Source organism: Phoenix dactylifera, chromosome 1, assembly GCF_009389715.1.
Source record: "Phoenix dactylifera cultivar Barhee BC4 chromosome 1, palm_55x_up_171113_PBpolish2nd_filt_p, whole genome shotgun sequence".
NCBI classification, from domain to species: Eukaryota; Viridiplantae; Streptophyta; class Magnoliopsida; order Arecales; family Arecaceae; genus Phoenix; species Phoenix dactylifera.
In genome coordinates, this window is record NC_052392.1 from 5,809,226 (window position 1) to 5,837,216 (window position 27,991).

At 39.4% G+C, this 27,991-nt stretch overlaps 1 protein-coding gene across 1 annotated transcript; it reads left to right on the forward strand.

Annotated features, from left to right (window-relative positions):
• The first annotated feature begins 15,869 nt into the window (after window positions 1–15,869).
• LOC120110274 (36.4 kDa proline-rich protein-like) lies at window positions 15,870–16,660 on the forward strand. The gene has a single exon (XM_039124794.1). The coding sequence runs from the start codon at window positions 15,924–15,926 to the stop codon at window positions 16,470–16,472; it is 549 nt and encodes a 182-aa protein (XP_038980722.1). The 5' UTR covers window positions 15,870–15,923; the 3' UTR covers window positions 16,473–16,660.
• The last annotated feature ends 11,331 nt before the right edge of the window (window positions 16,661–27,991 follow it).

Consider the following 27,991-nt stretch of genomic DNA (forward strand, 5'->3'; position numbering starts at 1 on the left):
AGTCTTGGGCCCTGTGGAACATGGAAAGAAAGAAAATAGAGAAGAAAAAAAATACTACTTTATTGGATGATCGGATAGTTAATCGTATTTAAATTTAGCTAAAATTTTAGTATGTTGTTTTCGGTATTAAGGACCACAGATTGAACGATTTGGATCTTTAAAAAGTTTTCTCTATTGGTCATTTCAAACATCAACACTTAGTAAGATCTATTCTCTATTTTGTTGTTTATTGTTGAAATCCACTTTATTGTCAATGAATGTTCTTGTTGTAGAATCCAAAATTAAGTCTTGTGGATGTTTGTACAACCTCTAGTTGATCTAGAGAGGATCTATTGTAATCCCACTATTCTAAATAGTAAAAGTTTTTGGGTGGACTAGGTCCCATAGTTTTTTTTTTTCTTCACATACAAGGGTTTTTCACGTTAAAAAATTGTGTTGCCTCTTGTGTATGGATTGCTTAATTATTTTGCTTGTTAATTGCTTGAGTAGATTGTAGAAATTATTGTTGCTTGGTGAGTAATATCCTATTTAATTACACAAAGAGAAAAAAAAAGTTTACGGCATCATTATTTCTTGATTGCATTTTTCAATATAGTGGTATCAGAGCCAAGTTGCTAGTGGTTGAATTTTTTTTATATTGATTAAATGGAAGAGCATTCAGATGGTAGTATGGTCAAACTCACATTTTCCAATTATTTAATTTGGAAGCCCCAAATGGAAGATTTACTATTTTGCAAAGATTTATATGATCTTATTGAAGGAGATAGTGTCAAATCAAGTGACAAAACTCGACAAAAGTAGGAGAAAATGAATAGGAAGACGGTTGGATTAATCAGCCAGTGGATAGATGATAGTATTTTTCATTATGTTGCTATGGAGACTAATGTCTATAGTTCATGGAAGAAATTAGCGAGTTTCTATGAGCGGAAGATTGCACATAACAAGGCATTAATGTTCAGAATGCTTGTGAACATGAAGTATAAGGAGGAAACTTTAGTGGCCGAGCATTTGAGTAGATTTAAGGATATGGAAAATTAACTAACTACCATAAAAATGATGCTAGATGATGAGTTGCAAGCATTGTTGTTGCTTGGCTCCTTGCCTCACAGTTGAAAAATTCTGATTGCATCACTTAGTAATTCAGCTCTTAATGGTGTGGTAACATTGGGAATGGTAAAAGATAGTATGCTTAATGAGGAGACCAGAAGAAGACAACATGGTGTAACTACACAATAAGAGGCATTGATTACCGAAAGGTGGGAGAAGAGTAAAACTAAAATCTTGCAAAATTCTAACAAGCATGATAAGTCAGGAAGAATGTTCAAATTCAAAAAAGAGATCAAATGTTTTTATTGTGGCAAGCTAGAGAGTGTAGAAAATTTAAAAGAGAGAGGAAGAGGTGAACAAAAGAAGGAATGAAACGATACAACAGGAGTTGCATCTGATGGTGATATCGGTATTATTTGTAATGATGCTTGTGTAAACTTTATATGCTAGGATTGTGCTTGAGTTGTTGACTCATGTGCCTCTTTGCATATTACTTCTCGATGGGACTTCTTTACATTCTACATTAGTGGTGAATTTGGCAGTGTCAGAATGAGAAATGATGGAAAAACTAAGATTGTGGGCTTGCGAGACATTTGCTTAGAAACCGACATTGGGTATCAACTATTGCTAAAAAATGTAAGACATGTTTGAGATATCAGTCTCTACTTGATCTCTACTGGCATACTTAATGATGAAAGTTACGACAACCACTTCGGTGAAGAAAAATGAAAGCTTACTAAAGGTTCTCTAGTGGTAGCAAGAGGAAACAAATCGAGCACACTTCATATGATGAAAGCAAAATTATGCAAGGGGGAGGTGAATGCAGTTGAAGACTCCTCCATTGAATTATGACATAAGTGGCTTGGACACATGAGTGAGAAAAAACTTAATATTTTGGCTAAAAAGAAACTCATTTCTATAAAAGATACGCCCTAAAGACTTATAGTCATTGTTTACTGGTAAACAACATATAGTTGCATTTCATAAATCCCCTCCATATAGAAGATCACATGTTTTGGATTTAATTAACACTAATGTTTGCACTATGGATGCTAAAACTCTTGGTGGTGCTTTATTTTTGTTACTTTTATTGATGATCAATGTAGAAAAGTATGGGCCTTTGCTTTAAAATTTAAAGACCAAGTGCTCGATGTATTCAAGTATTTTCATGCTAGTGTTGAAAGAGAAATGGAAAAATAAATAAAGTGTATTTGAGCAAATAATGGTGGTGAATATAGAGGTCCATTTGAGAAATATTATTGAGATCATGGTATCAGACTTAAGAAAACCGTTCCTAAAACACTTCAACATAATAAAGTTGCTGAGAGAATGAACTGTACTATTTATGAAAAAATTCAAAGTATGTTCTCTCATGCTAAATTACCTAAACCCTTTTGGTGAAGCAATGAGAACTACAGTAAATTTGATCAACCTTTTTCCTTCAGTTTTTTTTAAAGGTGATGTACCAGAAAGAGTGTAGATTGGGAAAGATGTGTCATATAATCACTTGAAAGTGTTTGGTTGTGGGGCATTTATTCACATTCCTAAAGATTAGAGATTCAAACTTGATGACAAGTCTAAGCAGTATATCTTTCTGGGTTATGCACATGAAGAGTTTGGTTGCAGATTTTGAGATCCATTTGATAAGCAAGTCATCAGAAGCAGAGATGTTTTGTTTCGAGAAGACCAGATTGTTGAAGATTTTGGATAGGTTGAGAAGCCGAAATCTATCACTAGAAATTATGTTAATCTGGGTCCAGTACCTCCAATCATGATGAATGATGACAATAGGAAAGATTTATAGCAAGATTATGATAACACAGTTGATGAGCCCATACTTGACAATGATGTGCCGGATGAGAATGTTGAGAAAACCTCTCTAGAACCACCGGTTGAGCCTTAGTTGAGAAGATCTACAAGAGAGCTCCGACCTTCTTAGAGATATTCTCCTCATAAGTAGTGGTGATCATTGATGTGGGAGAAACAGAATGCTACCAAGAGGCTATAAATCATGAATAAAGGAGAAAGTTGTTAAAAGCTATATAAGAGGAGATAAAATGTTTGCATGAGAATTGTATATTTGAGTTGATGGAATTACCCAAGGATAAGAGAGCACTCAAGAATAAGTAGGTGTTCGAGTTGAAGACTAAAGAGAAAAGCTCATAGCCAAGGTACAAGGCACGGTTGGTTGTGAAAGAATTTGGTCAGAAAAAGGTATTAACTTTGAAGAAATTTTCTCATATGTGGTCAACATGTCTTCAATCTGAGTTATTCTTGGTTTATCTGCAAGAATGAATTTGGAGATTGAACAACTTGATGTAAAAACTATCTTTCTTTGTGGTGACTTAGAGAAGAAAATTTACATGCATCAACTAGAAGGATTCATAGTTAAAGGCAAAGAACATCTTGCATGCAGATTAAAGAAGAGCTTATATGGGCTAAAGCAGGCACCTCGACAGTGGTATAAAAATTTTGATTTATTTATGATGAGCCATGGGTATAGTAAAACTACTTCTGATCATTGTATATTTATGAAGAGATCCTATGATGAAGATTTTATTATTCTCTTACTTTATATGGATGATATGTTAATTGTTGGCCATGATGCTAAGAAGATTGAAAGCTTTGAAAAGAGAGTTAAGCAAGTTCTCTGCCATGAAGGACTTGGGGCTGGCTAAACAAATCCTTACCATTAAAATTACTCGTGACAAGAAGAATGGAAAGCTTTGGTTATCTTAAGAGAGATATATCAAAGAAGTGTTAGAAAGGTTCATCATGAGCAAGTCCAAGTTAGTTTGCTCTCCACTTGTAGGTCACTTCAAGTTAAGTTCCAAGCAGTTTTAAGTTAAGTTCCAAGTAATGTCCTATAAGTCAGAAAGATAAAGAAAAAATGAAGAAAATTCTTTATACATCCGCAGTTGGCAGTTTGATGTATGCCATGGTTTGCATCAGGCTGAATATTGCTCATGCAGTTGGTGTTGTAAGTCAGTTTCTTTCTAATCCTAGTAAGAAACATTGGGTAGCTCTCAAATGGATTTTCAGGTATCTTAGAGGTACTTTTAGAGTTTGTTTATGTTTTAGTAATGGTAAACCTATGTTGGATGGGTACACAGATGCAGACATAGCTGGTGATATAGATTCTAGAATGTTTACATCAGGGTACTTGATGACTTTTTCAGGGAGAGCAGTGTCATGGCAATTTAATTTATAAAAATTTGTTGCTTTGTCCATTATGGAGGCCAAGTATATTGCAGTTACAGAAACTTGTAAAAAATTTTTATGGATAAAAAATTTTCTATAAGAGTTGGGCCTAGAACAAGAGAAATATATGCTTTATTGTGACTGTCAAAGTGTCATCCATCTCTTAAAAATTCCAACATTTCATTCGACATCCAATTATATTGATGTGAGATATCATTGGGTTTGGCGTGCTTTTGAGATGAAGTTACTATGTCTTGAAAAGCTTTATTGTGACGGTCAAAGTGTCATCCATCTTTCAAAAAATCCAACATTTCATTCGACATCCAATCACATTGATGTGAGATATCATTAGGTTTAGCGTGCTTTTGAGATGAAGTTACTATGTCTCGAAAAAATCCATATTGATGATAATAGGATAAATATGATGACTAAAATCTTTCTCATGAAAAAATTATTGCTTATGGAGAGAAAGTGGTCTTGGTGGAACCACCCACATGAGTCGAAAGAGGCTTTGTTATTGTGGTCCCTCCTTTTATGTGGGACCCGCCTCATTTGAATTAAAAATAAGAAATAGGATAAGAAGGAACCAACGGCTTGGGTGAGTTTATCGAAAAAGAAACCGAAAGCCTTGGGCCTCTATGGAATATAGAAGGAAAAAAAAGAAAGTAGAGAATAAAAAGAGAAAGAAAAAGTGCTACATTGTCGAACGATCGGATGGTTGATTTTATTCAGATTTGGCTAAAATTTCGGTATGTTGTTTTTGGCATTGAGAGCTATAGATTGAACGGTTTGGATCTTTGAAAATCCTTCTCTATTGATTATTTTAAGCATCAACACTTGACGAGATCTATCCTCTATTTTGCTGTTTATTGTTGAAATCCGCTTAGTTGGTGATGAATATTTTTGTTGTGGAAGCAAAGATTAAATCTTATTGATGTTTGTGCAACTTCTAGTTGATCTAGAGAGTATCTATTATAATCCTATTATTCTAAATAGTGGAAGCTTTTGGCTGGACTAAGTTTCGTAGTTTTTTTTCCTTCACATAGAAGGGTTTTTCACGTTAAAAAATTGTTTTGCCTCTTGTGTGTGAATTGCTTAATTATTTTGCTTGTTAATTGCTTGAGTAGATTGTAGAGATTATTTTACTTGGTGAGTGATATCTTATTTAATTATACAAAGAGAAAAAAATTACGGCATTATTATTTTTTATTGTATTTTTTCAACAGGTAGGATGGAAATCCTTTGTTCAATATTTATATTACGTGCATGTTCTTTTCACAAAGAACTGTACTTTGTGCTGCATGATCATGTCGGTATTCCTAGAGGACGAATTACAAGTCTCAAAGGGCACATTCTTCTACTCAAACTCATAGAATATTGGAACTAGATGACCACCTAGATGGTATGCCTTTACAACTAGATCACCAGAAGATTCTGGCCAACGAGGAGCGTCCAAAAGAGTCAAAATAAAGAGATGACCATCATTACATTCAAGAATTAAGTTTATAACTTTTGACTGCTCTGAATGCCCTTCAGTTTCGTCATGCTTTCTTTTCTAGACAGGAAAAGACCACTTGAGCAGCCTTGATGCATGAGTTTGGAACATCCCTTCTAATTTTTTTTAGCTTTGGACATTTTTCTGCCTATTTAGAACATATTTGATAGAAGAGAGTTAGGTTCTAGAACAAAAATAAAAATGAGTGACTCGCATTCCAGTTATTTAATTAGAAGGAGTTCTATTCTAATTCCAATCCTCCAAAATCTAATCTGAATTCTCTGTTAGCATTCAAATTCTATTTCGATTTCATTTTCAGTCACAAACTAAATGCATCAAAAAAATATAGTAATTCTAATCTCCATCCTAATTTATTTTAGTTTCAATTCCGAACGTTCATTTTCAATCTTTTGATAGCTATGATGTAGGCCAAAAAATAATGTAATCTCAAATTACTGTCTGAACCTTTCCTGACGGCGATATTAGCCCACCAAATTAAGATGTCAATTTCTCTTAGTCAAATCTCATGTTGCTGCTGTCTATATCTAACGCCATCCTTTCTTTGACGAAAGGAGCAAAGGCCAAACTTAGTTCACACATTTTTATCATGAATGAGCCCACATAGACTTGCCTCAAAGTCTGGGAATAGTTTTACGTGGTCCCACTCGCGATGTCGGCACAAAATCTAAACCATGGAAGGAGGATTGCGAAATCCGTAGAAGCTTCGTTGCTCGTACGTCTTCATCATCACACATGCACCATGTAGATCTCACACATTTTTATTATATTTTTATGGGATATGCTTTCGAGAAAATGGGACTCAATCCAGATCACTAGCACTAACTTGTAGTAATTTATCCAATTAAACCAACTGTAATCATACTGATTAGTTATTTACGCATAGACCTCATTAACATTCTAAGAAAATGGAAAATATTTTTGTTTGCGTGACATGTAGATGCTTAAGTAGCTCAACCAAATTCATCTGAGATCCAACTTTATGAGTTGAAGTGCAAGATTGACCTCCTTTGGTGAGCTTTGTTGGATCCACAGCCATATAATTTCGTCTATCATAGTTTTAGCCAATCCAGCATTTTTAACTTGATGATCCATCCATGTGAGCTTACCTGACCACAACATGGAGATATTATATATCGATACCCTAACTATACGGCAATAGCCGAGCTGGCTTGGTGCGGACACCAGTACCAAACTGCCTGTCACGCGGGGCCACGGTCGTCGCAGGGGAAGGGTCCAGCTACTTTTCTTATGGCTGGATTGATTTAATTCGTTATGACTGGATTTATTTGATTTTACGTTATTTTATTTTATATTAATTGGGTTTATTTGCATATTGTTATTTTAGGACTTTTATGAAATTATTTTATTTGTAGGGACCTTTTGTTATTTTGTAACCCTATATATGTGTTCATGCACTTGATTAGAGTTAATGATGATAAATGATTAAATTGCCTCCCTCTATTTTCTTCCTCCTCCTTCCTTCTCTATTCTTCCCCTTCTTTCTCTCCTCTCCTTTCCCGTAGCCGTTCTACATCAGCATTGGTATTAGAGCTTTAGCAGGCTTTGCCCCTATTGCCAAAGTCTGATCCCTCTGTTCTCTTCCTTTCTCTCAGTTCCCACACAAAGAACAGAAAAAAAAACATCCGCAGGGTCACGTGACTTGCACGTGACTCCCGCACGTGTTGAGCTGCATGTGACAATCACAGGAGGAAGCACGTGACCTGCACGTGCTCCCCCCCCAAAAAAAACTTACCTCTATTCTCGACGAAGAAGAAACCCTAGAGCTAGGGTTCCGCCGATCCGCCGCTTCTGACGCGCCGCCGTTTCGATGCCTCTGCAGCACCGCTTCCTCTATTTTCCGCCGCACCACCGCCGCGCCGCCCGGCTGCTCGCCACTCCCTGATATCCTTCGCGTCCGTCCGTGTTGCGCCGCCTCCGTTCTGCCTTCCCTCCGAGCTCCGTTGCTCGAGCAGTCGCCGCCTCCGTCTCCGCCGTCGCCACCACCGTCCCCCACCCTATTCTGTCGCCTCTGCTACATCTCCCTACCACCACCACTGCTTTCCCTTCCATCCACCCACCCCATTCACTCTCTCTCACAGGCCGCTTCCCCACCCCACATCCTTCCCCACCTTCGCCCTCCTCACTGTCGCCTTCCCCCCCCCCCCCCCCTCTTTTCCCCACCGTTGCCTCCCCACCGTCGCCCACCGTCGGCACCCACCACCTCTCACACCCCGGTCTCCTCTCACAAAATCCCATTCCCTTCACACCACCATCCCTTTCCTTCTCTATCATGGGCCGCTCACCCACCAGGCCGAGCCCGCATCCTACCCGCCCGCCTTTAGACCCTAAGCACTGGGCCCATCCCGATTTCCTCCTCACGGGCCCAAGCTTGCTGGCCTACAAATCTCCTGCATAGCCCACTTCAGCCTACGCAGCCCCTTCCTCCTCCTCTCTCTTGCGGTCCAACCAAATTTGCGCCAAGTAAGGAGCCGCTTTGCTGCACTTGGGTCTTCGCCTTCTCTCCTGAAAATTTAGTTTGCTTACTTTAATTTGGCATCTACTAGTTGTTTTGTGCTTGGTGCTATACCCTGAACATCTGAAACACACGTTTTCACCCACCACACAATACACACCGGAACCCTCTTTGTAGCTCTCTTATTATTAATTGTAGAGCTAAACCTTTGCTGGGAGACCTACAAGGCTCCGCGTTGCCCGAAAGTCTACTGGACACCTACACTACTTGGTTGTAGCTACTTGTTGGCTAGCGTCTCTTTCTAGTTTTTAGTTTGGAGTATCTCTCAGCTTGAGCATCGTCTTGTGTTATATTGAACATACACTTAGCATTTTCATCGTCTTTGCATGCATTTGGTCTACTTCACATCATTATTGCCCTCCTTTGATAGGATAGCATATAATTGAGTTCAATCATCATATGCACCTTCGTAGTGGTCGTGTCCTCTCACATTTCGATACCCAGTCTACCATGGATGCTCGCATCGAAGCCCTATTGAAGGTAGTCGAAGACTTAACCACTAATTCTACCCAAGCCGATGCCCGCCTCGAGACGGTTGAGTCCTCCCTACAGCGACTCATTGAAGCCAAAGATGATAGCGAAACCCACTTCCCAGGTCTTGACTTTGATGAAACCCTAGAACCCCACGACTCTGTTCGGCAGGTCAAATTTGACAATATACCTTTATTCGGCCGTCACCATGCCTACCCTTGCCCTAGAGGATCAGACACTTTCCCTAGTGCTGACCGAGGTCAATGCTATATCGTGGATCCTAGACACCCTCGACCATGATGACGATGTGTGAAAGGCATTCGGGTTGAGGCCCCCACCTTTGATGGTCACCTAGACCCAAAGGTCTTTTCAGATTGGTTGCACGAAATGGACTACTTTTTTGAGTGGTATAATTTATCTGAAGACAAGAAGGTCCGATTTGCCAGGATGAAGTTCATTGGTCGAGCAAAACATTTTTTGGCAAAGCATCGAACAATCGCTAGCTAGAACACATCAGCCTGCTATAACTGATTGGGTAGAGATGAAAGAGAAACCGAAGGAGAAATATTTACCCTTAAGCTACCAAGCTACTTCTCGACCGATGGAATACTTTGCGACAAGGTAATCAGTCTGCTAGTGATTACATCATCCAGTTTGACAAATTTATGATGCGATGTAATGTGGCAGAAAGTGAACGTATGGTCCTGAGCCGATTTCGACATGGTCTTAATGATGAGCTCAGAAAGGAACTCGTCCTTCGAGAAATATCCACCCTCGACCAGGCCTACACATTCGTCCAAAATTATGAGCAGGTAACTAGGTCTACATTTGCTCGACGTTCTGACCTTCGAGGGCCACCCACCAGTGCTGCCCTTTCAGGATTCCGACCTTCACTTGGGCCCACGTCTTCTAGACCTATTTCCTCCAACCCTACCCCTAACCGGGACACTAAGGGCAAGGGCATTCTTGGCGAAGCCCCAAAGGCAAGTTCTTGAGTCCAATGCTTTAAGTGCCAGGGTTTTGGACAGGTTGCTTCACAATGTGCGAATACATCTCTTGTCATTGAGGTGCAAGAACAAGAGGATAATACCGGCGAATTGGAAGAACAAATCTATGAACCAAATTTAGACGACATCTACGACGTCGATGATGATTAGGAAGAACGTACCGATAATTTAGGATGTATCCGAACCACAACTCCATCGGTTGTGACTGCTTCAACTCAGTCCGCTATGAATGTAGTACGGTGTGCCCTCGCCCAACCCATGAAACAGGTTGACTGGAGACATACTTCGATCTTCCACACTTTTCTTAAGTGCGGAGACAAGGATTGTAAGGTTATCATTGATAGCGGGAGTTGTATTAATGCAATATCTTCAAACATTGTCTCTTGTTTGGGTTTGACTCCAGTCCCTCAGACCCGACCTTACAAGGTCTCCTAGATTGATACGTCTTCTATCCAAATCAAAGAATGGTGTCTCATCCTAATTCAAATTCTTTCGTATAACAACACCATTTGGTGTGATGTAATTTCGATGGATGTGGGTCACCTAATATTAGGAAGACCTTGGCTGTTTGATCTTGATGTCACCATCTTTGGTTGATCTAATTCTTGTTCCTTCCTTTTCGAGGGCAAGAGGATTAAACTAAATCCCCTACGGCCCAAGACACTTGACGAGGGTAAGAAGACAAGTGCGCCAAAGAGCAAGGAACTCCATATCCTGAGCCCTTTCGTATTTGAACCGGAAGTCTCTAGTGATTCTATAATGTACGCTTTACTTATCCTCGAAAACCAACTGCTTCCGCAAAGTGAGCTACCATCGGAGGGTCAGCTTATTCTTAAGGAGTTTTTCAAAATTTTCCGTGAGGACCTCCCGAATCACCTACCGCCCTTGTGTGACATACAGCACGCCATTGATCTGGTTCCGGGAGCTACCTTGCCTAACCTACCCCACTATCAAATGAATCCTTCTAAGCATGCTGAGCTGCAACGGCAAATTAATGAGCTTATCCGAAAGGGGTTCATTCGTGAAAGTTTGAGTCCGTGTGCTGTACCTGCATTTCTAACTCCAAAGAAAGATGGCACGTGGAGAATGCATGTCGACAGTCGGGCCATCAACTGAATCACGGTCAAGTACCGTTTTCCCATCCCTCGGCTCGATGATATGTTGGATATGATGGCTGGCACCACGATCTTCTCCAAAATTGATTTAAAAAGTGGATATCATCAAATCCGGATCCGTTCAGGTGATGAATGGAAAACAGCTTTTAAAATAAAAGATAGCATGTATGAGTGGTTGGTCATGCCTTTTGGCCTCTCGAATGCTCCTAGTACTTTTATGCGGATGATGACACAAGTACTACGACCTTTCATGGGCAAATTTTTAATCGTGTACTTTGGTGACATCCTCATCTACAGCTAATCAACGGAGCAACACTTCGATCATTTACGACCAGTAATGCACAACCCTGTGGGATGCGAAACTGTATGCTAACCTTAAGAAGTGTTCGTTCTTCACTTCTCATATCAACTTTTTAGGTTACATTGTCTCCTCAGAGGGTTTGTCTGCCGACCCTGATAAGGTCACTGCGATAGTCGAGTGGCCCGAACCTAAAACCCTCACTGAGGTTCATAATTTTCATGGGTTGGCTACTTTTCACCGTCGTTTCATTAAGGAGTTTAGCACAATTATGTCCCCAATCATTGATTGTCTAAAAAGGGACGACCTTCATTGGACTAGCGCTGCTGCTAACGCGTTCCATGATATCAAGAAAATGATGATGGAGGCGCCGGTTATGCGCTTGTCCGACTTCAGTAAGGCGTTTGAAGTAGAGTGTGATGCATCTAGCCTTGGTATCGGTGGGGTGCTTAGTCAAGAACATCATCCCATTGCATACTTTAGTGAGAAGTTAAACGACGCTAAGCAAAAATACTCTACCTATGTTAAGGAATTTTACGCCGTAGTCTAGGCTCTCCGGTATTGGCGCCATTATCTCCTACCCAATGAATTCATTTTTTACTCAGATCATGAAGCTCTTCACTACCTTAACTCCCAAAAAAAATTGAATTCTAGATATGCCAAATGGGTTGAGTTCCTTCAAGACTACACTTTTGTTCTTAAACACAAATCGGGTGCCTCCAATACTGCTGCTGATGCACTGAGCTGTCGCGTGACCCTACTCTCGACCATGTATGTACATGTTACGGGTTTCGACAGACTCAGAAATGACTACTTATCTTGCCCTGATTTTGAAGAACTCTACAAAACCCTCGGTGATGGACAAGTACCCTCAATCGATGGATTTTATCTTCAAGATGGTTATTTGTTTAAGGCAGTGAAGCTCTGTATCCCACGGACGTCGGTACGATATTTTTTGGTAGGGGAAGTACATACTGGTGGCCTTTCCGGGCACTTCGGACGTGATAAGACCATCGAAGAGGTGGAACGTCAATTTTTCTAGCCTAGCCTAAAACGGGATGTTGCTAAAATTACTATCCAATGTTACACATGCCAATTAGCCAAACACCGAAAACAGAACACTAGTTTCTATAGCTCTTTACCGGTATCTGATCGTCCTTGGCATGACATTAGTTTGGACTTTGTGCTTGGACTTCCCCATACCGTCCGAAAACACGATTTCATTCATGTCGTCGTGGACCGTTTCTCCAAAATGGCCTACTTCTCCGTGTTCCAAAACCTCGGATGTTTCCAAAGTGGCCAAACTCTTCTTTGATGAGATAGTTAAACTCTATGGCCTTCCACACACCATCGTGTCTGACCGAGATGTACGTTTCATGAGTTACTTTTGGAAAACTTTGTGGCCCTCGGTTGGTATGAAACTTAAATTTTCTATTGCCTATTATCCACAAACTGACGGCCAAACAGAAGTGGTAAACCGAAGTCTGGGTAATTTTTTACGGTGCCTTGTGGGCGAGCATAATCGTAACTGGGATTTAGTTCTTCCTGTCGCACAGTTTGCATACACAATTCGGTCAATAGGTCCATAGGCATGAGTCTATTTGAGGTCGTGCATGGTTACAAAGCTCGAAAACTTTTAAATCTTTTATCCATGTCACCATATGTTAGGATTTCTGAGTCTGCACGCACATTTGCACAACATATTCATGAGTTACATCAGGATATTTAAAAGCGCATCCATACCAGTAATGCTCAATATAAACTACAAGCTGATTCTCATAGATGGAAAAACTATTTCTAACCTGAAGACTATGTTATGATACGTATTCAGCCGGAGCGGTTCCCGCATGGGACCGTTAAGAAACTGCAGGCTCGTAGTGCTGGGCCATTTCGGGTATTGCACCGGGTGGACACGAACGCCTATATTATTGACATTCCCTCTGATTTTGGTATCAGCTCTACTTTTAATATTAAAGATCTGGTTGCTTACAAGGGTCCACCATCCATCCCTGATGACCCTTTCGTTGAGGCTTCTCTTGAGCCCGCTACTTCCCTTATCCCTGATTTCCTACCATCTACACTTCCTTTGCCTCTCCCACCAGCACAGAAAGAACTTATTGATGTCATTTTAGATGAGCAAACTATTTTATCCAGTGCTGGGAGCATTCAACGTTTCTTAGTTCGTTGGTGTGGATGCCTAGAGTCCGATTCAATTTGGATTACACGGGAGGAGCTTCAGCGTATTGATCCAGACCTTTTGGAGTATTAGCAGAGCTGCACTGAGCCGTGTTCGTCGAGGTCGACTTCTTCCAACCCGGAGGGAGTTGGTGCGGACACCAGTACGGAACCGCCTGTCACGTAGGGCCACGGTCGTCGCAGAAGGAGGGTCCAGCCATTTTCTTTATGGCTGGATTGATTTGATTCGTTATGGTTGGATTAATTTGATTTTATGTTATTTTATTTTATGTTGATTGGATTTATTTGCATATTATTATTTTAGGGCTTTTATAAGATTATTTTATTTGTAGGGATCTTTTGTTATTTTGTAACCCTATATATGGGTTCATGCACTTGATTAGGGTTAATGATGATGAATGATTAAATTGCGTCCCTCTATTTTCTTCCTCCTCCTTTCTCTATTCTTCCCCTTCTTTCTCTTCTCTCCTTTCCCGTAGCCGTTCTACATCATGGCTCCTATAGATCCAATACATCTACATCAACATATAAATGTGACAATCCCTCTGCAATTAGAGTGGATGCATGCATGATCTACATTATGAAACATCCAAAATTTCCTGTTCTTTCATCGGAAAAGCTTCAAGAACAAGTCACACTCTCATACAAACAAGAAGGTAATCTTGTTGGGGAAATAAAGATAGATTACAAAAGAATTTCTCTTAGATTTGACATTTGTTGGATATCTCCCTTAGGTATGGTGACTACTCACGAAGGTGAGTTGAAGAATGTTGATAAGTGAGCTGGAAACTCCCAATGAAACCAATTTTCTCAACTACTCTCCGAATTTTATAGCATAGCAGCCGGATTTTTGGACTACTAGCAAAAAGACATAGTGAAGGAAACTAATTAGAACAAACACCATGTGATTGCTGTTAAAAAATATTTGTTTGAAGTGTATCATGTAGCTGGTTTGATTGAAATTTGTGTCCCCAAGATGCTTCACCAGTTACACTGCCTAATTAGAAGGCGCAAGTTAAGAAGAAGAGAAAAAACTAGACCCAAAGCTAACATGTGATCGAAATCTCATCCTAAAAAAAAACCCTAATTTGGTTAGAATTTTGGTCAAATTCATCGGCCCAAAGCTAACTTGGATCGAGCTAACTCACATGCTCCCCTTGCTTTTTAGCATAATTTTCAGATGCATCTTTCTTTTTCTACTAAAAACATGTTGTTAGAAATAATACTTAATGTAACCGTGGTGCCCGGGATCAAATTGTTCTCTAGCTTCAAGTGGCACAGCCAGTTGTGATGCATGGCCGACAACCATAGTGTTGCATAAGTGAGAATTTTGTCCCTTGTGCGACGATTAGGATCAATTCATGGAGGCCATCGGATGTCACTTGCTCCAATTGCAATCACCAATGACAACTGGCTATGGCCTAAATTAAGTCTTTTGTTTTTACTCTCTAGCTTGTTTCCACCATGGATATTGTTTTGGTTTTATGGTAACCAAGAATGCCCAAATGAAGCCAAGGACATAGCTCAAGTTGGAGAGTAATGGTATGATGCATTCTTTTCATTGTCCAATTCTGTGAAAGAGATGAGTTACCTTCCAAGTGCCTCACCGTCACTACGATCCAAGCAACAAACCGCACCCTCCATGTTCTCCTGCCCCTAGAAAGGAATTAATGGATTTTCTGCATGAACCCTAGAAGACTTTAAATTCATACAAAGCTCCATTCTTCTTTTTTTCTTTTCTTTTTTCCTTTTTCTCAACAAAACTCCATTTTTTATTAACTTGTAGTTTTACATAATCGTATGCAATTCAAATTGAATGCAACAACCTCTCGATTCGAAAGTGAAATTGATGCAACAACCATTCGATTCTTTTTTAACTTGTAGTTTTTCGCAATGATACTGTCTAGCTAGAATCGTATTAGAAAATGTTCATGGGTCTCTATAAACAACCCTTTGATTCTTTGTCTAGTATTTTTCAAACATGTTAGTCAGGTCTATCTTTCCATATAAATTGCTAAAAGCTAAAAGTTAAACAGAAATTTGACAGCCATCAGTAACTGTGACATGTCATAATTAATGATGGCTTTGATATGAAATCTTGAAGCACTAGAATTTTGTCCAACACATAAAATTGAATTGAGTTTTCTTGTTTCAAAGCTAGCGATTATGATATATCATAATGATGGTTTTAATATGAACTGTTAGAATGCTAGAAGTTTGCCCAAAGAAATAAAATTGAGTGATTTGTTTGATTTGTTTCTGACTTCAGATTCTAAGCTTGAGGTGTTTATTTCTAAGATCAAATTCTCACAAGGGGTTATTCACAAAAAAAAAGAAGAAAAGCTAAAAGGATAAATCACACCTAAAATCATCAAGTACAGATAAGCAAGGAGAAGATACGACGGCATTAGAAAGGCATTGCGAAGCCACCTAACTAAAGGATAACCACAAGCAGTGTCCCCTGCAGTGTCTATAAATCCAGCCCTACCCTCTCTATATTCAGTAGCCCAAACACATAGGCTCTCAGTTCTCTTGAAGCATGGGGAAGTATGTTGTGGCTAGCCTCATACTCCTAATTAACCTCACATCACTCCTTCCTTCTCTTGCTTGTCCCTACTGCCCTTATCCAACCCCTCCTCCCCCTAAGAAGAAACCCCCAAGACCACCATCACCACCAAAGGTCCATCGTTCCCCTCCTCCGCCACCACCATCTCCACCCCCACCATCCCCACCACCACCATCACCACCAAAGCCAAAGCCATGCCCGCCACCACCATCACCACCACCAAAGCCAAAGCCATGCCCGCCACCACCCAAGGCGCCATCATCCAATTGCCCGATCGACACGCTAAAGCTCGACGCATGCGTCGACCTCCTTGGAGGGCTTGTGCACATTGGAATCGGCGAGGATGCGAAAGAGAAGTGCTGCCCGGTCCTCGAAGGGCTCGCCGACTTGGACGCAGCTCTGTGCTTGTGCACCACCATAAAGGCCAAGCTCTTGGGCATAAACATCCTTCTGCCCGTTGCTCTTGAGGTGCTGGTGGACTGCGGCAAGCACTTACCATCTGACTATCAGTGTCCTTCTTAGGTTATATAAGCTTGTATCATGTCTTGTGATATGCTTTCATTTGTGTTTGCTTGCATCCTTACCTTCTGAAGCTCGTCATCGTGAGAGGTTTAAATGCCTCTCTGTCCGTTTATTTGAAAGTTTTAAATAAAAGTCCTCCATGCCTGCTTCTATTTATTTTTAAGAATGAATTATTATTATTATTATTATTATTTGTGATATGCTTTGATTTGTGTTTGCTTGCATCCTTACAGGTCTGAAGCTCGGCATCATGAGAGGTTTAAATGCCTCTCTGTCCGTTTATTTAAAAGTTTTAAATAAAAGTCCTCCAAGCCTGCTTCTATTTATTTTTAAGAATGAATTATTAAGATAATTATGTAGGACCATAATTTTCAGATGTGCTATTAAAAAATCAGATCTAAAATTTTTAGTTGCTAAATTATTAGGATAAGCTTAAGTTTACTCGATAAAATTACTCATAAATAATTTAAAAACTAATAAGTTGTGTTGATTACATTCTTCCGTTCCCCATTCATCATTCAAAGAAAGAAGCTTCTCTCTTGCGCTTGTTTCGACAAATCTTTGACCGTTCGACGATAGGTTTCAATTATTCATTATTCATTGGCTATTAATTGAATTTTTAGATAAAAAATTATATGAATTAACACTCAACCTGGAATCTCATGTAGTTAGAATACTAAAGTCTATGCATTGCTTAACTGGGAGCAACGGTATATAGCCTGGCCTGGTTACAAAATTTGCCCTTCTTTTCTTTGATCCCAGGATTAAATATCTCAAAAAATCTCATAAAAATATGAGGTGCCGAGAGCAAAAGACCAAATTAATTATAAAAACGAGGGCTTATTGATATTGAAATATACAAGCTGAAACCAGACCATATTAATTAATGCAACAAAGACGTCGCAAGGTACGTGGGGTTTGTTTCCAACTTTACGTTTTCACGGAATCTTTCGACCAAAAAGAAAGGAAAACAAGCTACAAGTACGATACGACGCCTAGTTTGACGTGGTTTAAGAAATATCTTAGTGATTGAGTGGAAAGCAGCTAAGACAAGACCCAAAGACTTTATTAGCGTCTGGTCAAGTCACCCAAACAAGATTCCCTCTGTATCTTTCTTTCACTTTCTAGGTAACCGATTTGTACTATTTTACTTGCATTGTTGAGCCAGGGCTTCCTTTCTCTTTCTAAGAACAAAAAAGAGGAAAAGGTCACCCAAACGACAAAGAGTTTGGATAGCAATCTGCTCAAGCCCAAGGGGTTAACCATATTCTAGCCGGGCTGGGCCAAGTATGTTCAAGTTCCATTCATGTATCATTTTAAATGAGCTTGAATTGGCAATCTTCAACTCCTGTTTTTTATAAAACTCTTCACTCAATCCCAATATGGCATAACTTATGCTCGCAAAATTATCTTAAAGTCACAAGAACCTTTCTAACCGATTGTCTTCCTCTAGTTACTCAGTTTATGTTTCTTTTTCCAATATTCTCTTGTAAGACATCACTGTAACTTTTTAATACTTCTATAATGAATTGGGGGAAGTTTCTCACTTCCTTCACTTTAGGATATTAGGCTTGACGGGTTGATGATTAAAAATATTAAGTTTGGCCCGTCTTCTAGGTGATTAAATTATGAATGAGCCACCGGCCCACCACCAAGCTGAACCCTAACTCTTCCAATAACATCTCAATTAAAACTTGCTGCCTTAATCACTCTCGACCAATCCACCCCTCTCCTCTATGTCTTTCAACTTTCGCGGTATCTCTCTTCTTTCTCCTAATTAACCTAACACCGCTCCCTCCTCTTTAAGGCAATCGGTATTGCTGATACCTCGCTCTTCCTTCTTAAGAAATAAACCATCACCACCACCACCACCAAATGCCAATTCACTCTCGGCAACGCCACAACCGACAGCTAAAGCCATGCCTGATGGAATTGATTAACTTAATGAATTATAAATCATACCTTGATTCGCTAAATCCATCTTTAATTGCGCTCTGGGCTTTGAAATGCGTGCGCAGTCTCGATCACCGGTGATTTGAACAAAGGTTAGCGAGTAATCTTCTGGAGAGAGAGCACTTAATGCGTGTTTTGAGAAGGGGTCTAACAGGCTATTTATAGCCCTCTCCAGGGACCAAACGCTGCAGGTGGTTACACCCGTGAAGAGTCACCCCCCATCAAGGTAACTCTTCACTGCTGTGAAAATACCGTAATGCCCTTGTGATTATCAAGATTTACGAAATTCAAGGGACACTTGTCAAGATGTGGGTTCTAATTAAACGGGATCAGGGTTTAATTAAACGGGATCCAACATTCTCCTACTTGGACCATATTGACGCCATTTGTCAATGTGGGCCACAACTTGACGGGTCCCAACATTCTCCCATTCGGACCATATTGACAAGTGAAATATCCTTAGCACTTGAATTTTATAATCTGTATACGCGTGTTCTTTCTATCCTGATATCAATTTGGGCAAGCTTTATGTTTGATTACTTTGAGAATAATAATACGAACCATGGCGGAAATAACACCTATTTGATCGGCGTATAACCTTCCATGATCACTATATTACTAAACCATCATAACCAAACCCTTATGAATGAACTTCTCATAAAATTCATTCTTTGGTCACAATTTCTGCTACCATAGTATGCATAAACCATATGAATTCATTAAAGCAGAAAATATAATATATGTGATTTACAACCATCTAAAATGTGCACAATAATACATCAATTAATTTATACAGAAAAGGCCCATTTGACCAACATGCTCCTTGTGCAATCCCGGAGCTATTGCTTTGGTCAAAGGATCTGCTAACATAAGCACAGTATTGATGTATTGAACTGAAACTTTATGGTCTTCACATTTTTCCTTTATAACAAGATATTTCACCTCCATGTGCTTATTTCCATTAGATATCTTGTTATTCTTTATTGAGGAAACTGCTGCTAAATTATCACAATATAACTTTATGGGCCGTGAAATAGTGTCCACGATCTGTAGGCCTGCGATAAAGTTCCTCAACCAAATAGCCTGTGTAACTGCATCATAGCATGCTAATAACTCAGCCTCTATTGTTGAAGCAGCTGTCATCTTTTGCTTCGAACTCTTCCACGAGACTGCACCACCAGCTAGTAGAAAGATATAACCTGATGTTGATTTTCTACTATCTGGACATCCCGCAAAGTCTGAGTCTGAGTATCCAACTATCTCCAAAAGATCGGATTTGTTGTATGTGAGCATATGATCTTGAGTTCCTTGAAGATATCTCAATACTTTCTTTGCAGCTCTCCAATGTTCCATTCCTGGATTAGCTTGAAATCTCCCCAGTAATCCCACAACATATGCTATATCAGGTCTGGTACAGACTTGAGCATACATTAAAGTCCCAATTAGTGAAGCATATGGAAAAGCTTTCATATGCTCCCTTTCAATTTCATTCCTCGGAGATTGTGATTGGCTCAACTTTTCACCTTTAGTAATAGGCACTGGGCTTGGTTTGGAATTTTCCATACCAAATCTCTCCAACATTTTCTTAATGTAGGCTTTTTGAGATAGACAAACTTTTTCCTTAGATCTATCTCTATGAACCTCAATGCCGATGACATATGAGGCTTCACCCATATCCTTCATATCAAAATTGCTGGAGAGAAATTGCTTAGTCTCTCTAAGCAATGCCAAATCACTGCTAGCAAGCAAAATGTCATCTACATATAGGACTAGAAAAATAAATCGACTCCCACTGATCTTAAGATAAATACATCTATCAACAACATTTTCTACAAAGCCAAATGTAGAAATGACGTTATTGAACTTAAGATACCACTGTCGGGATGATTGCTTGAGTCCATATATAGATTTATTTAGCTTGCAAACTTTTTGACTCTGACCTTCTGAAACAAAACCTTCAGGTTGTTTCATGTAAACTTCTTCCTCTAAATCTCCATTAAGAAATGCAGTTCTCACATCCATTTGGTGCAGCTCTAAGTCAAAATGAGCCACCAAAGCCATAATTATCCTTAAAGAATCCTTCTTTGAAACTGGAGAGAAGGTTTCATGATAATCAATACCCTCCTTTTGAGTAAATCCTTTGGCAACAAGTCTGGCCTTATGTCGCTCTACCTTACCCTTGGAGTCTCTTTTGGTTTTAAAAACCCATTTGCAGCGTACTGCAGTAGCTCCAGGAGGTAGTTCAACAAGATTCCAAACATTGTTTTTAGCCATAGAATCTATCTCATCTTTCATAGCATCTAGCCATTTGGAGGAATTTACTGAATTTATGGCTTGTGAGAAATTTATTGGATCATCTATATTGCCAATGTCATAATCATTTTCTTGAAGGTATACTATATAATCTGGTGGAATTGGAGATCTCCTTACCCTTGATGACCTTCTTAAAGTTGCTTCTTGATCCACTGGTTCTATAGGTGGAGGAGCAACATTCTCAGTGATAACTGGCACAGATTCAAGTGGAACATTAATAGTAGACTCATCCTCCTCCAAATCATTATCAATGATAGGTAGAGGAATCATTGGCTGCTTATTTGAATCTTGCACACCATACGGAGTTTGCTTTTCCTCAAAATTAATTTCTTGAGGTGTTATACTCCCACTGATTTGGTCATTTTCAAGGAATCTAGCATTTTTTGTCTCCACAATTCTCAAAGTATGATTAGGACAATAAAATCTGTATCCCTTGGACTTTTCTGGATAACCAATAAAATAACAACTAATGGTTCTAAAGTCCAACTTTTTCTCTTGTGGGTTGTACACCCTTGCCTCAGCTTGACACCCCCAAATGTGTAGATGTCTTAAACTAGGTTTCCTACCTGTCCAAACTTCATAGGGTGTTTTTGAGACAGCTTTAGTAGGAACCCTGTTTAGAATATACGCAGCGATTTTTAAGGCATCACCCCACAGAGAAATTGGGAGAGTTGAGTGACTAATCATACTTCTTACCATCTCCATTAATGTTCGGTTTCTTCTTTCCGCAACTCCATTTTGATCAGGAGTACCAGGCATAGTATATTGTGCAACTATACCTTGCTCTTGAAGAAATCGAGCAAATGGACCTAAATGTTGCCCAGTTTCAGTATACCTACCGTAGTATTCACCACCTCTATCTGATCTCACAACTTTAATCTTTTTATCAAGTTGTAACTCTACCTCTGTTTTGAAAAGCTTAAAGGCATTTAATGCCTCAGCCTTGTCATACAACAAGTAGAGATACCCATAGCGTGAGTAATCATCAATAAAGGTGATAAAATACTTATGACCAGTAAAACATGGGGTCGAAAAGGGCCCACATATATCTGTATGTATGAGATCCAATAAATTTGTACTTCTAATGGCACCTTTCTTAAACTTGTTAGTCTGCTTTTCCTTGATGCAGTCTAAACAAGTTTCAAAATCACCATAGTCAAGAGTTGGTAAAATTCCATCATTTACTAATCTCTTGATTCCTTTTATGGAGATATGGCCTAATCTTCGGTGCCATAACATAGAGGAATTTTCATTTATTAGGCTACGTTTTAATCCATAATGATCTTTATTTTGCAGGGATAAAAGGGATAGCTCAAAGGATGTATCAAGGTCTAATTTGAATAAACCATCCTCTAACAAGCAATTACCAACAACAATATTATTCAAAGAAAGGTTTACAAAAGACCGTCCAAATGAAACGGTATATCCAAAGGAAGTAAGTTTAGAAACAGATATCAAGTTTCTTGAAAATCCAGGTACATAGAAGGTATTTTCTAGATACAAAATATGGCCAGTCTTTAAGGTCAATTTGAACGTTCCAACAGCTTCCACATGTGAACGCATCTTATTTCCCATTATGATGCTTCGCTCACTTTCCGTTGGAATTCTTTTGTTCAACAATCCCTGCAAAGTTTTACATATATGGATAGTAGCACCAGAGTCAATCCACCATGTGTTATGAGGTACATCAATAAAATTTGATTCATAACACACTAAGGAAAGAAAAGTACCTTTCTTTTCGAGCCATTTCTTGTACTTGATGCAGTCCTTTTTCAAATGTCCTTGTTTCTTACAGAAGAAGCACTTTATTTGCCTTTTGTCAGTCACTTTGGCTGACACTTTCATTTTCTTCTTCTTAACAGGAATATGATGACTGGTACTGCCGACCTCTTTATGTCCTTTTCCCTTATGAGAGGTGAGATAAACACTCTCTTGCCTCTCTTGTTTTATTCTCTGCTCCTCATCAACACACATGGCTAGAAGTTGATTCATAGTCCATTTTTCTGTATGTGTGTTGTATGAGATCTTAAATGGTGCATACTCCATAGGCAGAGAATTAAGGACAAAGTGTACAAGAAAAGTTTCTGACATGTCTACTTCCAATGATTTTAATTGGGCAGCGATGTCACGTAATTCCATAATGTGCTCGCGTATGCCACCATTATCATTATACTTTAAGGAAGCAAACCTTGATATTAAGGTGCTGGCTAGGGCTTTCTTTGAACTCACAAATTGCTCTTCTACTGCTGTTAAGAATTCTCTTGCAGTTTTGCAATCTGGAATTGAGCCCCTTATCTTTCTGGAGATATGATTTTGTATGAGTAAAAGACTTAAGCGGTTTGACCGCTCCCACCTCTCATACAACTTTTTCTCCTCTGGCGTAGTTTCCTCCGTGGGGACAGGTGGCATGTCCTCACGAAGTGCCAGATCAATATCCATGCACCCTAAAGTAAATGTCAGCCTTTCTTTCCATTCCGAGAAATTTGAACCATTAAGTATTGGGATGCATGATGTAGATTGTGAAAAAACTGTCGGAAACAAAGCTGCAAAACATACGCTTACTATCAATATGCATGCTATAATTACGCTAAAACCTTATCTAAATCACTAACCCATATTAGCAATTTAGTGAGTAAATCAAAATTAACTTTACATGATTTACCCCTTTACGATAAAACTAATGTATTAAGTATGATATTTAATGAACTTTATATATCTAGTTGAAAAATCCAAAGAATAACAGCCAGATCAGCTCCAGATCGGTGGTGGAGCACTAGGCTCACTTAAGTACCAGCCTTTCTTAGGCACGTATGCCTTTTTGACAAGCTTTTCTTAGACACCGTTATTCAATGGATAAAATTTTACTAGATATTGTTCAATGTTAATGAGGAATTCAAGGCCTTTGGGCAACAAGATTTCATCATAAATATCATACTAATAACATTATTTCATCCCATCATTAACTTTGTATAATGATTTCCCTTTGGGGCCGGTTCATTATATATGATGCAACTATTCAATTTCATGAGATGATGATAAAAAGACTCTTTATTGATTAAACTAAAGCATTCTAAAATTTATGGGATGCTTTGGCTCGTCACCACAAATATGCAAAAATTTAATCATTTATATAAGATGCTTTGGCTCGTCTCATGCATATATCATCCTTTTATCATGAAAAATATGAATAATTTAAACAATCATGTATCATCATAAGAAAGCATTTAAATTGATCATTTATGTAATAAATTCATTACAAGGACCAATATGTAATAATCGGTGTACTGTTCTGTAATAAATCCTAAGTACAGGGATCAAATAAATATATTTTAGGACCTTTCTGTAATTTATCTTTCGTCTGGGGACCATAGATGAATTTCGGAATCCCAGAATAACATATTGTCAGGGGTTTCTGTGCAAAACTCACAATTTAGTCAAAAGGATTCGGGTTTCGGGTTGCGGGGCGAAGCCCAATAACCCGAAACCTGTTAATCCCTTCACCTTTTTTTTTTTTTTTAAATTAACCGGATTCGGGTTGCGGGTTTAGAAAACCCGAAACCCGTTAATCCCTTCACTGTTCATCTTCCCCAAACGAAAAGAGGAGAAGACTCTCCTAAACGACGGCGGCGCAACCTTCACCGCCGGCCGTAGGCATGGCAGCAGGCCGCGGGGCGGCCACAAGGCGGGGCCGGAGGCCGGGGTCGGCCGCGGGGTTCGGCCGCAGGGTGCGGCCACAGCCCGCGGTCGCGGGCCGCAGGGGCGTCGGCCGGAGGCCGTGCTGCGGGCGCCGTGGGTGGCGCGGCTGGCGCCGCTGGCAGCGGCCGGGGACGCGGTGGCTGCGGGCCGCAGGCCATGGCGGCCGATTTTTTTTTTTTTTTCTTCTTTGCCCGCGGTGGCCATGGCGGCCACGGCAGGTTGCAGCCGATGCCGGCTCGCCGAGGGGCGGGCCGTAGCGGCGGCCGGGGACGCGGTGGCTGGACGGTGGCCCTGTTGGCCACCGGTTAGGACGGGGATGGTGGCCCTGTTGGCCACTGTCTCCCTTCCTCATTTTTCTTTATTCGAGGTGAAAGGAGGGGAATAGGAGATGAAGTATTTAGTCCCACATCGGTCAGAAAAAATTCTTTCATATGGGTAAATAACATCAATGTCCAAAGCACCACCGTCCAGCGAACCAAATGGGCATGATTTATTTTGGAATCCAATCCACCCGCTCTGATACCATTGATGGAATTGATTAACTTAATGAATTATAAATCATACCTTGATTCGCTAAATCCATCTTTAATTGCGCTTTGGGCTTTGAAATGCGTGCGCAGTCTCGATCACCGGTGATTTGAACAAAGGTTAGCGAGTAATCTTCTGGAGAGAGAGCACTTAATGCGTGTTTTGAGAAGGGGTCTAACAGGCTATTTATAGCCCTCTCCAGGGACCAAACGCTGTAGGTGGTTACACCCGTGAAGAGTCACCCCCCATCAAGGTAACTCTTCACTGCTGTGAAAATACCGTAATGCCCTTGTGATTATCAAGATTTACGAAATTCAAGGGACACTTGTCAAGATGTGGGTTCTAATTAAACGGGATCAGGGTTTAATTAAACGGGATCCAACAATGCCCCCTTACCCAAGGCACCAATAGGAAAGTGGCCGGTCGGAAGCTCAATGCATGCATCGACATACTCGGAGCGCTCGTTCTTATCAAAATTGGAAAGGAAGCAAAGAGTACTTGAAGGGTTCATTGGCGTGGATGCAGTAATATGCTTGTGCGCCACGATGAAGAACAAGCTTATGAATATGGAAATTCCAAATTTTAATTTGGGTCAATGTGCTAAAAGGAAAACAAGAAAAGAAGCATCAACAACCTCATGCAATTATGTAAAGAAGCATACATAAGAGACAGACATCTCTTATGCAATTTTTTATGATGGCAATAAACATCCATAAGAGTTACCGCCCTTGTTGTGCCAACTAATGAAAAGAAGCATCAAATCATTAAAAAAAAAGAGTAAAAAAGCATCAAAACCCGATTGGATACAAGTGAACATGAACTAGTGGGCCTCTTTTCATGAGGATCAACTAATGAAGATTGAGTTCAGGTTGTATCTTTTGTGTGAAAGATTGATTCGTCTTCTTAGGGATGTCAGTTGTTGGATAGTGCAATGGCTGCTTCAAGATCCGTACATATGGATGACAAAAAAAGTTCAGAATGCTTTGAGAGTTGTACAAGATGCATTCCAACGGTTAATATCGTGAAAGAAAATCAACCATTCTTAAGATACAACCCGGTCCCTCGAAGATTAGGTATGAACTGAGTACGTTGGGAGCATTTGATAGGATCAAAAAACGCAGCCACTGCCTTTTCTTAGCATAGGATCTCCATGGCGCTATGTACCTTTGCATACTCCGGAACCTTCTGCTCCATTTCAAAAGCAATAACTTCCACCAATCATAGACTAACCTATCAAGGCAGAGAATTGATCCGATAGGAAAGAAAGAAATTTTTTTTCAATCCGCTCAACTAGAATCTCTCAAAAAATAACTAGAAGAAGATAGAAGAATTTCGAAAGTAGAGCTTAAGTCGCTTTTTTTTTCATTGATGATTAAAAAAAATTGAGATACATAGTCTATTTATAATGGTAAGGTCCGTCCTTACACAATTTCGATCGGTTCCTCTTCCTAGTTTTAGTAGGATTCTTTTTTCTAAAATAGACATTATTAGTAAAAATAAAAAGTTAAAATTCTTGAGGAAGTAGATCTCGACTTTTATATCAACTTTGCCTTCTATCGCTTCGTTTGATTTTTTTCAGATAGAGAGTTATGCCCGATCAAAAAAATTTCTGAAAAGAAAACTTTCAATTTGATCGACTCATTTCGGATTCCAAATAATAGAATTTGGGCTCTATTGCTACAAGTGCCCCCCTCAAAGTGTGAGGCGTCACGTCGTAGATCTTAAAATATTATTTGATTTAAAAAAAAATCATCTCAATCGGACATCGTATGACCAAGTTATGATCTTTAGAAGTTTGGCCTGTTACTCGGCTTTCTGATACAGCGGATCTTGCTTCTGAATTCTGTACTGCTCGTAATAGCTAAAGTAGTTCAAATTAATATTATGAAGAGTCTCCTGAATTAAGAATAAGTCGTTACTTCTTCAATTTTACTTGTTATGACAATTTGTCCATGCACCCTACCAATGCCGTAATAATTTTTCTGCCGTTATAAGTTGGTTTGTTCCCTAGTGCTAGAGGTGCAGATAAGGAATATTTCACCAGTCCCGTCGGTCAAAAAGGAATAATATAATAATTCTGTTGTTTACCGCATCATAACAACCTCATGCAAGCAATGGACATAACAATCATTGTATGATATCTTCCATTGCTTACAGAATAAAACAGTATTTGTAATTCAAAGTCTATTTTGATGATTTATGAAAAAAGGTTAATATACACATAATTATATTTTACGAATAATGATTCAAGCAAATAATATTGTTATTTGTTATTATTATATATGGGTTTCTCTTAACTTGTTCTAAAGTAGTAGTCCCCAAGATCGAATGGGAAAATCGAGGTTGTTCTTTCAGCTAACCTTGAGGGGCCTTCACAATGGGACAAAATGTTATTGAAACATCTTTTTTACTTTTATTTTTTCCTTGATGAAAGTTATTAAAACATTGTTGGAACTTAGAACAGAAACAGTTCATAAAAATTTCCATGAAGACAGGAGTTTCTGAGTGATGATGAGAGAGGGAGAGAGGTTATTTCTGAAGCAGGGCAGAAGACTATTATGGAATGAGATCTCGGACAGCTCCTTTGATTTCTAATGGGCTCAGAAGGGACAGCCACTATTATTATGATCTCAAGGCAAAGGATGAAACAGTGCTTGAGGTTACAACCTTATTCTAAGTTCGTCCTGACCCCAGATTGGCTTGAGGATGCCAAGAATGGCAGAGCCTGAATCAAGGAATTTCTATCCGTTGGGATGGGCTGAATTAGGTCCAAGTTGTCACCGATTTCGGACGTCCAGCTTATTAGATCTTGATCCAACACAAGCTTGAGTCTAAATTTTAGCCTGGGCCTTTTCAGGTTGGATCTTTGGGTTGGTGCAGTTCATTGACATTCTTACTTATATGCTTGAGCATTTTTAATCAATTGAAAAAAAGACATTGTAATGCTGAGAAGCTTTTAGAAAACTAGAGATAATATAGCTAAGTGCAGTTTTGGATAATGTATCAAAGTTATAGTTTGAGATGACATG

What these genes read in the sequence shown, in the direction of transcription:
- LOC120110274 (XM_039124794.1), top strand. Translation starts at nt 15,924, where the DNA reads ATGGGGAAGTATGTTGTGGCTAGCCTCATACTCCTAATTAACCTCACA.